Below are 12,463 nucleotides of genomic sequence, written 5' to 3' on the forward strand. Positions count from 1 at the left end.
TCTCAAATTAGTCACAGCACACTAAATGGCATTCATGCTAACTTTACACTTTTTTACTTAATGCCTTTTTGCTGCTTGAAGTAAGACATACAATACCTGATCTGGCATAATGCCTGCAGGAGCAGTTAACTTTTCCACTTTTTTTTTTTTTTTTTTTCCAACATGATTTCAGACCAGCAGAGTGTTCCAGTATTAACTTGCTCAGCACTTTGCTTTGTGTGCCCACGGAGTCACTGATGTAGCACTAGAACCCTAAGGCTGCCTTTAGCTTATTATTAAGCCACAGCCTGACCACCTCCTGTGAAAGGGTAGCTCAAACTTATTCCGCTCCTTCTGAACGGCAGCTAATAAAACAGACTGTGAAAGATTTGGACTGCTATGCAGGTAGAACCTGGCTCTACAAGCAACAATTTGAAGGAAAAAAAGATTTTAGAAAGTGACAAAACTGCTGAAATTTAACACTTAATCCAGCAAATTAATTTATTTCAAGATGCTAGTGAGTGGTACTCACTCCCAAGTACTCAGTTGTTAGCAGCTTCTCTCCCGCGAGCTCTCCCAGTTGAGGTTGCAAAACCTCATCTTTGTCCAGATCAGCCTCCATGATGTCATGATCCTCCTGCAACAGCAACACGCATGTTATTTGGGCCCAGGTTCCAATAAGTTTTCATTTCAAATTTAGTTCTCACTTCAGTAGTCACTTGGATGATACATACTTTCCAGATAAATGACTGTTAGTACTGCACATATAAGCAGTAATGTACAACCATTTTCTATCAAAGAAGTAGACATCTAAAGACAAACTCACCTAAACTTTTGATATAACCAGAAACTCAAGAATCCTGGGAGAAGAAAAAGAAAACCACCTCTTTTTCCACAAACACTATGCCAAAAAGTACAGTTTGCATTCCAAAAGTCGTTCTCCTTCAGATTTCCAACCCCTAATAATTATTCCTTGCTTGACCTAATAACGGCTTAGGAAAAATCTCAGTCTTTAGTATCTTTGTAGAACACTGCAAGCTAGTGTGAAGAGATGCAATGCTCTTCAGCATGCAATGCTTAAGAAGCAGCTGGTATGAAGTTTGGAGTTTTAGTTTTTACAGGCCTGCTGAAGACAATCTAGTCATACAGTAAAAACTAAAACAAAAAACCTGATGGCACTTCTCAGTCACTTCTCAGAAAAGGTTACTCTTGTTTAAAAAAAATAAAATATCACAAACACCAAAACTTAAGGTAAGTCAATTCTAGAAACCAAACCAAAAAAAACCCCAAACCAACCCATAAGAAAGTTATCGTTCAAGTAAAGAGGATGGTAGGAAACTTGACAGAAAACTTGTCTGAATCTTTTTATGATTCAGTATCATCTGCATATAAATTTAAATTAGACTATACCAACTAGCAGGAAAAATAAAGTAAGCGCGCCTTAAAACAATTCATAGTCCTTCCTGAACATAATGCTAACGTTCCATGAGGTCGAAACTCCCATATGCATATTAAGCAAGTTCAGAGTACATCCCTCTATCTTGACAAAAACACTGAAGTAATTTATTGCTGTGTATTCTCCAAGAAGGAAACAATTCCCAAAACATTTTATTACTCATCTACAAGAAAGGAAGGCATAAGTTTTAATCACTCAAGACAAAACAAAAAATAAAATATCCTTATTGCTGGGCATTCAAAACCCCTCCTCAAACAGTGGTTCCTGAAAGGTGAGACCACAGGTGTCCAACCGCAGCTGTTTTTAGAGCAACATGAAGCAGCAGCTACTCAAGTTTGCAAGTAGGCTTTAAAGCTGACAATATGGCGCTGGTACGAGATTCTTGGAATCGGTACTTTAGGGTACAAATATCATACAAGAGGCAACAATACTCTGTTGACTTCATTCCATAGAACCCAAATGTAATCAATTTCTCAAGTGAAAAGTATCAAGAATTCACTCTCCTGTGCCTATTTATAGTATAACCATGGCTGATTCATCTTTCATGGAAGTTCTGCAGCTTCTACAGATCTACAAGCCAGGAAATTTTAAAGTTTGAAGGACTCCTCCAGCAAACCAAAAGTAGTAACACAAGAACAAGATGGTATTTTTGCTTGTCTTTTGCTACTGAAAAGAATTCTTTTCTGTGCTGCACAAGATACCCTAAATAAGACCCACCCTAGACAAAGAAAATGTGCTTTGCTTTGGAAACAGGTTGTGACAGAAAATGTAAATGACTCTCAGAAAAAGTAAATGAATCATTCTAATAAGGTATATTATAATAGTAATGTAGAGAATCTGGCATAAACTCCATTAAAAACAATGGCCACCAAACTTTGATGAGCCCTGGAGCACAAAGAAATGAAAAGCAGTTTCGCTTTAGTGAGATTTAGACTCGATTAATTTTAAATAGCCAAAGTAATTCCCTCTGCCACAAAGAATAGCCAACAATATGGATCCTCGGACAGTGTTCTACAAAAACAGCATGAGGAAAAAACCATTGGAAGTGTGTACAGAGAAGGTATTTCCTACAATGGAAACGGCCAACTGATTTCAGTCTTTGTCTGGTGCAAGTAACAAGACTACCATCACTCAGACCAAGTAGATGTTGGCTTCCCCAGAGCTCTACAGGCTTGCCTTTTTTCAAGTTTCATGAGCTCTGTATCAAATGGCTTAAAACCATAATTTTTGTTTTGATTTAATTTTTCTTATTGCTCATCACCTCCGCATTCACAGGCATCAAGCAGAGATAAAAAACACAGACAAAAAGGCCTCAATTCTGTAGCCCACAGCAGCATCCAGTTCTGCTTTGAAATATCCTGCCTAGTCTTCTACTGCTCTGAAAGGGCACAAGCCTCCCACAGGTCCAAAATGATCTGACAGCCTTGCGCAGGTGCTTCCGATGCTGTAGTTAATCTTAAGAGACATTAGATACCTGTGTGTGAACAACTGAAGCAGTTACAGAAACTCTGCCAATAATTCACACAGTGTTCTAAGGTTCAGAGTAAAATTTGTCCATAATTTATTTCTTTATGCATGGATTTAATAAAAACCCCTAGTTCTTCTGTAAGTGTTTTGAAGATACCAGATTGTTAATCCTCTTCATCCTCCTAAAGATGCATTCTCTAGACTCTCAGCCATAAAAGATAAGGCTGTATAGGACCTCAGATAGGTGATCAATCTGCTTTTCTCTCCAAGGCAAGGTAAGTTACAGTCAGCTCCTAATTATCTGTGAAGCTGAAAAAAAACCCAAGATAATGGAAAAACACAGATAAACCCTTGTAGGCTAGGCAACAATCATCTGTATCAAGCAAAACAAACAAACAAAAGAAAAACCCGTATTCCAAAGTCCACAATATACTGTGCTTTGGAAAAAAAAAAAAGTTTCAAAGATGAGCTTTGTAGTCTGCTGGGATTTTTTTTTTATATGGTATGTTAATGCAGCATCAAAAGCTAACAGTTTTCTTAAAGGATGCTTTACAGAAGACTGCCTATACTCTGCCTGGGTAGTGTTACACATCGGAGTCAGAACATCATCCTGCTCTTTCATCCAGCTCTCTGCATGCATGATGTATTTAACTCCTCCTCACAGATCGCCTTGGTTTCCCCAGGTTCCACCTCTTCCATTATTCTGTTTGACACTTTTTGTCACACAGAGACCTCTAGCTTTTGGTTTCTGGGAAGTACCCCTTCCTGCCTTGCTCCCTGATGTTATTCAACATACCAGGTAACTGAACCTGAACATGTCCCTCCTCTGCCTCCTTATACAGAAGAGCTTTGACAAATGTGCCATCGTTCCACCACTAACACAATTGGTGCCCTGTTTACCATTGCTCACAAGCAGCAGCAGATGTTGGCAGCAAAGTCTTTAAATGTAGTGGCTTGATGTCCTGCAATTAGGTCTGTGATTAAGCTCTCTTTCTTTTGATGTATTCTCTAGCTGAAGTGTACTTTCACGCTGCAGTTTACCGCCTTTATTGCCAGGTGCTGAGTGGTAGGAGATCAGAGGATGTCTGATAAATCGTGACTGTACAGTTATCTAATGTAGCTCAAGTTTGTAACTAAACTTTTGAATTAGAGCTACAATATCATATATTCACTTTAAAAATCAGCTTTTATAGATGGTCCAAGTCAAATAAAAAGCAAAGGTAAAGATCAAATACTAAAGATAAATTAAGTTAGTATTTAACAGAACAGTCAAGAGAATATTAAGCACCAGAAAACATGCACTGTGATTGTGGGTGTCAACACACCCCAGATAGTTACCATAATGAAGGTGGGTATGTACTCCAGAAGCCGGTGCATCCTGAACTCTACAGTAGTTAATATAAAGCTGAGCAGACTGTCATGGTTTAGGCTGAAACAGCTACTGGGGATGTGGGGCACCCCAGATGGGACCAACAGATGCTCCCCCCTACCCCTCTTCTAAGAGAGAGGCAGAGGAGAGAAAAAGAGCCTTATGAGTTTAGAAGGAGCTAAAATACTTTAATGGGATATTAATAATAAAATAAAAAGGAAATACTGAAATATATACAAAACTGTATCAAGCTCCCAGGACACTGATCACGTGGCCCAAAAGCCAATTTATTTCTGAATAACAGTACAGGAGTAACATAGACATTTTAAAATTCAGTTTATATGCTCCAACATCACACATTACAGAATTTTAAATTTCTGAGTGTATGATGCCCTTAGAAATCCCAGAATTATCCTCCAACTGATTAAACCACATCTTGGTGGCAGTGTTTAGGAGAAAGTAGTCATTACCACAGGATCTGCTCAAAGCCAATACAGAATTCAACAACTTAAATTAAACACAGATAAAAGCAAAAAAACATGAAAGGTAATAGTAACAGCATGGGAACCTTCTCATGCTCTTGGAAAAAATAAAAACTGGGGCAAAACCTGCAAACTAAGTCTGTATAGAAGAGTCTTTTTGTTGTTTCTTAAGTTGTGAAGGTATAAATATTGATATTAAGTAGGTCAGCAACAAATTATAATATCAGCAAGCAGTTTGAATGCATGTAATTAAATTGTCAATATATGGACATATTCTAATATACATTCAGTCTGTAGTAGTTTTTAAAAGTTACATAAAGGCAAGACTTCTGATAAAGTTTTCCAAAACTTTGTGTTGCCAGATCACAACACCAGATGTTATCACAGAACCCCAAAGAACAATAACTCACTGCATTTCCAAAATACAAAAGGGCTCCAAGCACTGAGGCAGTGAGTCAACAAATCTTTGCTTATTTAACAAAGTAACAACATTCTGCATTTTGCACAGGATTTTGCTGCCGTGCTGTTCATATACCATATTTTCTAAACTGAGGGACTAAGAAACTGGCCCTCCTTGCAGCAGAACAAAAATATAGTTCCCAGCAGCAATAAGAAATCAGAACATGCCACTAGACACAGTTTTAAAATTGGTATAATAAGACTTTTTCTTTCTAATATAATGGCAAAGCTAATGAAAAACTGGAATCGGACACTTCTCTGTTTCAAAAAGCCTACTGCTATTTTTGAGTCAAATAATAAAAAGTGACAGATGTCCATTTTAATCACACGATGGTTGAGTGATAAAAATGCATTTCAAAACTATTGGACCTAGAACCTTGGCTAGGGTTGTAAGCAGCAGCCACTCATCTAGAAGGTATGACTAAATAGGACAATTCACGTTCCTTTTATTCCCAAGAGCAGGTAAAGTAATGAAAGTGTTCAACGCTATCATGCAATTCAGTGCCACATCCTTCATGAAGGAGTTCCTTACCCCTGGGCTTTCCCAACAGAACATAGCATCCTTCAAAAAAGTATACTAGAGTTCAAGCAAAAATATCACCAGCTTGGATTCTCACAGTACACCTAAGATGCTCAAAGCCTTGGAACATCAGTTAAAGGGTGTTAAGCGGGATATTAAGGAAAGGGAAGTTATAATGATTCATCCCCAGAGAGCCCATCTTGCACATCAATCATTGATTTTGGGTGGGAGGAGTGGAAAATTATTGAAAACTCACTTCAGGACTGCAGGAGGTGAAGCAATTACAATAACCTAACCCTATTAGAAAAAAACAGTTTACTGTACCCCCTTAAAACAAAAGGTGTAGAGCTGATTGTTAAATAAAACTTCCTTGTAGCTCTAAACTTGGAATTTCCACATAGCTCTAAGTTTAGGCAAAGTCACAAGGGTAAGCAGTTCACGTGTTCACCACCTATTGTGCCACAACACAGAAACTAGCTAAATAAAGCAATCAGTGGAAAACTTCCCTGGATGCTGCCAGGTAAAGGCTGGATCCTGCAAGGTGCTGCAACACGGCAGCTGAGAGCACACCACACCTGTTACAGCCAGGACAGACATTTTTCACTCCTTTCAAATTATGAAAAGCTCAACATACGCTTGAAAATGCACTCAGTCACCCAGTGAAGACTGGGTTTAACATTTCCCTCACATCATTTACACCTAGCTTTGCTTGTTAATTTAGATGATCAAATATGCTGTGTTGTCTACACCTGGAATCTCATTATTCTATGCAGACAGCTTCTTAAAAAATGCTGAAGTATTGGTATAAAATGTATTTATTAGTAGAGCTAGAAATACACAGCTAACCAATTTATATTTACTATGACGTAGTTTCTCATGCTTAGTTTCCTTTTTTTCCAATGGGACTTATTTCTTAATTTGTAATTTCTGTTTTCCTTCATTGCATCCAGACAATTTATTAAAAATATTCAAAGTTTCTAAACAGAAAAAGAAGTCATACCCTGAACAGATCATGATACCTTAAGAAAAAGTAACCACCTGTTTATAAATTATTCTAGCAATATACTGGTTCATCTAGTTCCTTTACTTTTAACTGCCGAAACAGGTATGCTTGAAAGCAAGATTTCTACTGCCACAGTAACTCCTCATCTCTTTACTTACTTCAAGCTATCACAGAGGTGGTGACTTGTCAAAATAAGAGAGCAGGACTTCAAATGAAGATAAGGTAATGGAAAAAGATCCAATTTTCTTGTTAATAGACCTTGGTAATTAAATAAAAGTTAAAAAACCCAACCCAAACCAAAAGCCTGAAGTCTGCCTTATTGACACAAATATTTTCTGTATAGAATATTAAGGATTTTTCTAAAAGGTGCCAGAAGGCCTGTAAACTTACTTCCCCATCCTCCTCTTCCTCTTCATCGTCAGACACAAGACTGTCATTTAATGGCTCTTCTAGAAAGAAGCAAAACAAAATGGTGTAAGAGTACATGTGCAACCTAACACAGCCTCCAGTTATTGCCCCTCTTTTACAATAATAAGATTTAGCTTGCTTCTCATATGACATCCTATTCTTTTCAGAACAACTATTGCAATTATTTGCTCCTATAAAGCATTCTAGAAATCACCGATATTAATTCATATTTGGGAAAATGGCAGAAACAGAAACAATCTAGAATAGTTCTTTTCTGATAAATCTCACTGTGATGTCTCAGTGTATTTACTGACAAGATTTGAATGAAAGTGTGTACTTGCAAGTTTGTATATTTTTCAACTAATTTTTAATAAAAGACTCTTTTTAATAAGAGACTCTACTTCTCCCTATCAACACTTCAATATTATACTGCTTTTACATGTAAAAAGATAGTAGTCATGTAGAATATTTATCGTAACTTTTGGACAAACTCATTTCCTTAGAAAAAAGCAGCCAGGCTTATACTGGAAATCTGTACACTCAACTTTTACTCACCAATTGGACAAAACCTTTTAAAAGATATGACTCATAGGTAGAAGAGAAGCGATTCTATAACCTTGATGAACAAGTATTGCACAGTGGCAATACAGGGCTTAAAAACTTTATTTGTTCTTTTACAAGCTAGAACCATAAGATACGTTGTCTTCTGCTCTTTCAAAAAGCCAAAGCAAGCAAACTTGTTCTAGTTTTGCTGTACAGGAAGATTAAACTAGAGTTCACCTCCTTTTCAGTATTTGCTTTCTTTCTTCAGCCTTCCTTTCAGCCACAGGAACAGAAAATACAATAATAGTCCACCTCCTCACACTTGTCTGTATTAACACAGCATCTGCAACTCCTGGGACCCATCAACATACTCTCCAAAAAAAGGATGGTCTCTGCCTCATATTCAGGATAAGCCATTTCAGATAACAAAGCTACACTCCTCAATAGAACAAGAGATAGGCAGAGACAGTCCCTAAATCCTGCTTTACAAATTGCATCACCTGTTTATTTTTCAATTGACAGAAGTCTCTCATTACTGTGAGGCCACCGGCATGAAAGAAAAGTCAAGGTCATTCTATTTACAGTCCCAAAACTTTGGGATTGAGATCTACGCAGCCTTTTTTTTTTTTCTTCTTTATAATCATAACACAAAAGGGAATTTTAAAATACATCTGACATTCAAATCCTGACATTCACTATTCACCCTCTCTCAGACCATCACACTATAGTTATTCTTTGAGAGTTTAACGCCAAGTAAAAACATGAGCTTTCATACAGCTGTTGTGAAAGATTTACAGCTCAGATAGCTGCATGTGTTCTTCTGACCTGAATTGAGCTGCTTGATAATAAATTCAATCTGTCGGATCATCTCTGCATTTCCTTCCTTGATAAAGCAGCGCAGGATTTCTTCCATTCCCTAGATGTAGTGGAAAACATTGCTAGATTAGTATTTCATGTGACCACAGTGACAGAGTTTTGTTAGCTAAAATGTCATTGTTTTGTCAGGAAAAGCAGAGGCAGTGTGAAACAAACCACCATGTCCAGCTCTAAGCACTCCATTTTGTCCATACGCTTCCAAAAGACAAAAGAAATGTGCTGTCTAGATTGCTTCTAGGTTTAAATACAGCAGTATCTATGACAAACAGCAAATTTTTCCAATAGATCTGCTGCTTCTGAACTCAGTACACAGTAGTAAACAGAAAAGGGAAAATTTTCATTCAGAGACAACAGTACAAGGTTCAGAGAAGGAAAGCAAAAAGCAGGACCAACTTTGACCTTCTCTTAAACCCAGTTTCACGCTTTGTGGTCCTTTATAGGCTTGATGTTGTGTCTTCAATCACTTAAGATGACTTCTAATCCTCTGTGCTCTGTGAGGTGAAACACCTGACAACAATTATGTCTGCATAACTCTCTAGGTTAGTTCTTAAGATACAAAGATACTATGCTATCCCAGGAACGGCTTCCTCACATAAACCACATTCATTACTATTAGACTAACTTTCACAAGAGATCAATTTGTAGTTCTGCTAAAACCTTCCTCCTGCTGCCTTCCCCAGCTAACCATGTCTATACCAGGCAGAAACAAAAGCAGAAAGAGGAACTCATCCTCTTAGCGGACATTTACCATTGCAGAATGAGTTAAATAAGGAGAATAAGTAGCGGGTCAGACGAAAACATCTCCTGGGCCACATCCAGTCTACGAAATCCTAGATGGACAACAGTATTCTAAAATAACACCTTCAATTTATAGTTTAGTCAGAATGCTTTACACTGCTGGGGCTATACTTCTGGGAAAAGTCCAGCAAATATGGCAAAAGTGTTTGAGACACATATTTGTATCTGCCTGAATATCAAAGGTGGAGGGCCTCTTGTGGATTCCCTTCTCATAATGCCATGGCTCCTACCTCACAACCTTGCTGCACACTGCTTAACAGGTACCTGTGTGCATGCCACCTTTGGCATATGCGTTGATCTCTGTCCTATGCAAAGCAGCACTTCTTACCATTGCTCTGGCTTCTTCTCGGACAGAAGGGATGGCAAGAATGCTATACAGTGCTCCATTCACGTATGGTTGTATCTAAGAGGAAGAAATAGTCATACCACCAAGAAAAGCTCTTACTTTCCCCCTAGTTGACTATAAGCAAAATTTAAGAGTGAAGGTGCAGAACAACTATGTTCAGAGAGTTTAATCAGGCTAGCCTGCACTAGCAAAAATTCCCACTTAGGAAGCCATGAACTTTTAGAATGCAAATATACCGGGATATGGTTGATCTAAATCAGTACTGCTGCATGCCGATTTCCTCCCCACCCCTTCTGAAAATACATTCTTGCAAATTGACCTAGCCCAATAAAAAAAAAAGGGGGGGGGAGGGGGGAAGAAAAGCAGAAAAAGAAGGTTAGTTTCTGACAAACACTAGTGGCAGTACAAAAAATAGGACAAAGAACAGGAGCAAGACTGTGTCAGCGTGAACTCAGGACACATTTCAAGCACCGTAGCCTTAGGCAGGATGATAAAAGCTGCAGCAGCTTAAAACATCCTTTCATTCTGCTGCCCCTTGCAGTCCCTCAGTAGAGGCAAAAAAACAGTTAGTGTGAAAGCTCTGTATTATGGTTAGTGAAAGCCACCAGATCTGTCAAACTAGTTTTATCAGCACTTATGTGACCTTTGGTATTGGCTAGCTCCTTTTGGAGCACTAAGATTCCCAGTCAACCTCTGTCTATACCCTTGGAAAAATGAACAATGGGCTAGGCTGGGAACAGGGGAAGCAAGCAAAGGTAAGGGACTGGGATTTACACAAGAATTCCACAGCATCTCAGAAAACTCTCCTGGCACCCAAGAGCATTGCCTTCTACCTTTGACTTTGATAACAAAACTTCTGTCAGCTGTGCTGGTGCAAACTAGGTTGTAAGAGTACACCCTCTGAAAGAAATTTCAAGGTCATTCTAAGGCACAGAATTCAACAGTATGACAGCATTTCTAAATACTGCAGTCGCAAAAGCAAAAGCCAGTGAAAGAATCCAATAAAGGTATGCCAAGTTTCATCTTAATCAAAACAGTGCTAGTAAGGAACTGACCTACATCTTCTAATGAATTCATAAAACGTGGACTAAACAGTTGAAATTTATTCTCTGTTTTCAGTTTAAGTTGTAAACAAAAAACTGATGACACAATCATTGTATATGAACATAAGAGAATAATTCTAGAATCCCCTGGTAAAAATTCTGCCTCCCTATGATTTCAACTCCACACAATATTTGCCCACATTTTCTCCTGCCTTTAATTTTACTCCACTGATAAAGAAGTGCCCCTCTGCAGAGACAGCTGAAGCAACGCTTTATATAGTGGACAGCAGATATAAGAGCAATATGCTGAAAAGCATTAGGTAGAAATAAGTAATCAGGTTTAGCATTTTCCTCTGAGGTAGTTTAATTTAGCATCCAAGATGCAAATGTCTGAAGACAGAAAAGAAACTAACCACAAAAGGATTAAGTAGCAGGTTAAATGAAGTGGTAGATAAAAAGATATTAGGGCTTGAATGTCACAGATGTACTGCTTTCCTAAAATATTCCTTAAAAATACTAGTAAATTTGTTTCTTTGCACCTGATGTTTTGCATAATGGGCTTGCACCACACATTGTTCGTCTCATGAACTAGTTAAGCTTGAGATGATTTGGTGTGAGATGACATTTAAACAGCATCTGAAACTGCAATCAAGAAGGCATGATAACTATGCATCTAAAAGACTTCCATTCTTAGCTGCCAACATTTGTTAAAGGAAGATATAATTATGTCTAGAAAGACCAGTACCCAATGAAATAAAACTTACATAATTCTGAATTTTAGGAAAATTTCACATAACTTAATTACATGAGGATCTAACAAGGGAAACAAAACCAATTTACTGTTTTCCATTTCTTCCTTTCTTGCTTTTTTATCTTTAATTTTTCTTTCTACCTTTTCTTTAGCCCAAAGTTTGCTGTACAAATACCTCATGATTCTCATGGCCAAGAAGATCAGAGAGAACCTTGAGCACGTGGTTTGCAATCCTTGCACACATTTTCTTCCCTGCAAAGGAAGAAAATACAAATATGCTTAAAAAAAAATATAACAGATCAGAGCAAGCTTCTTACTTGCTTCTTAAAATCAGTACTAAATATAATTTACATGGATCAATACTAGGCCTTGTTCATGCCAAATGCTGCTCTGCATAACTGAGCTGAAATCAATGGAGTTACTCTGTGTTTATACAGTTGTAATCTTGGACAGGATGCAACACAAAGGGATTTTAAAAAGTTTAACAAAGGCATTATTTTGCTTATGGCAAGCAGTCGATTTTTCACCCTTACTTTACTTTCCTTTTTAAAAGGAAACTTATTTTAAGCTTCCTTTAAGTCTCTTTAACATAGACAGGACTCTATTTTCCTGGGGGGAATCTCTGCATTGTAGAAGTGAAGCACGCAAGTATTACTCTCCACAAGGTGAAGGTTAAGCTCCTTACCATTACTCATCAACTCAGTTCTGACTTTCTTTTATACAAACAAATCTCTTACATGAGTATAAAGTGTCCTTTGAAAAGTGGGCCTGGAATGTAAGAATAGCAGTCCTCTCATGCAGATATGAAAAAAGAATCAAATCTTAGAGGGCTCAATTTATTAACTGCTTAATTCTTTAGATTTTGGTGAAGCTAACTTCCACAGTTTGGTATTCTTGGGAAAGAGATCTGCTCAAAAGCATTAGTTATACCACTCAAATATCTCTGATCATGTGAGTCCCTGC

General features: G+C 37.8%; 1 protein-coding gene across 1 annotated transcript in view; it reads right to left on the minus strand.

Annotated features, from left to right (window-relative positions):
* Positions 1–12,463, minus strand: part of ARMC9 (armadillo repeat containing 9) — a gene marked incomplete at its 5' end in the record, with an annotated part of 68,063 nt that overhangs the window by 18,955 nt on the left and 36,645 nt on the right. The window contains 5 exon segments of the mRNA XM_082487443.1: positions 512–616; positions 7,126–7,184; positions 8,512–8,602; positions 9,689–9,763; positions 11,676–11,752. Coding sequence (XP_082343569.1) covers positions 512–616; positions 7,126–7,184; positions 8,512–8,602; positions 9,689–9,763; positions 11,676–11,752 — 407 coding nt within the window.

The sequence above is a fragment of the Vanellus vanellus genome (assembly GCF_965231255.1).
Source record: "Vanellus vanellus genome assembly, chromosome: 8".
Taxonomy (NCBI): domain Eukaryota; kingdom Metazoa; phylum Chordata; class Aves; order Charadriiformes; family Charadriidae; genus Vanellus; species Vanellus vanellus.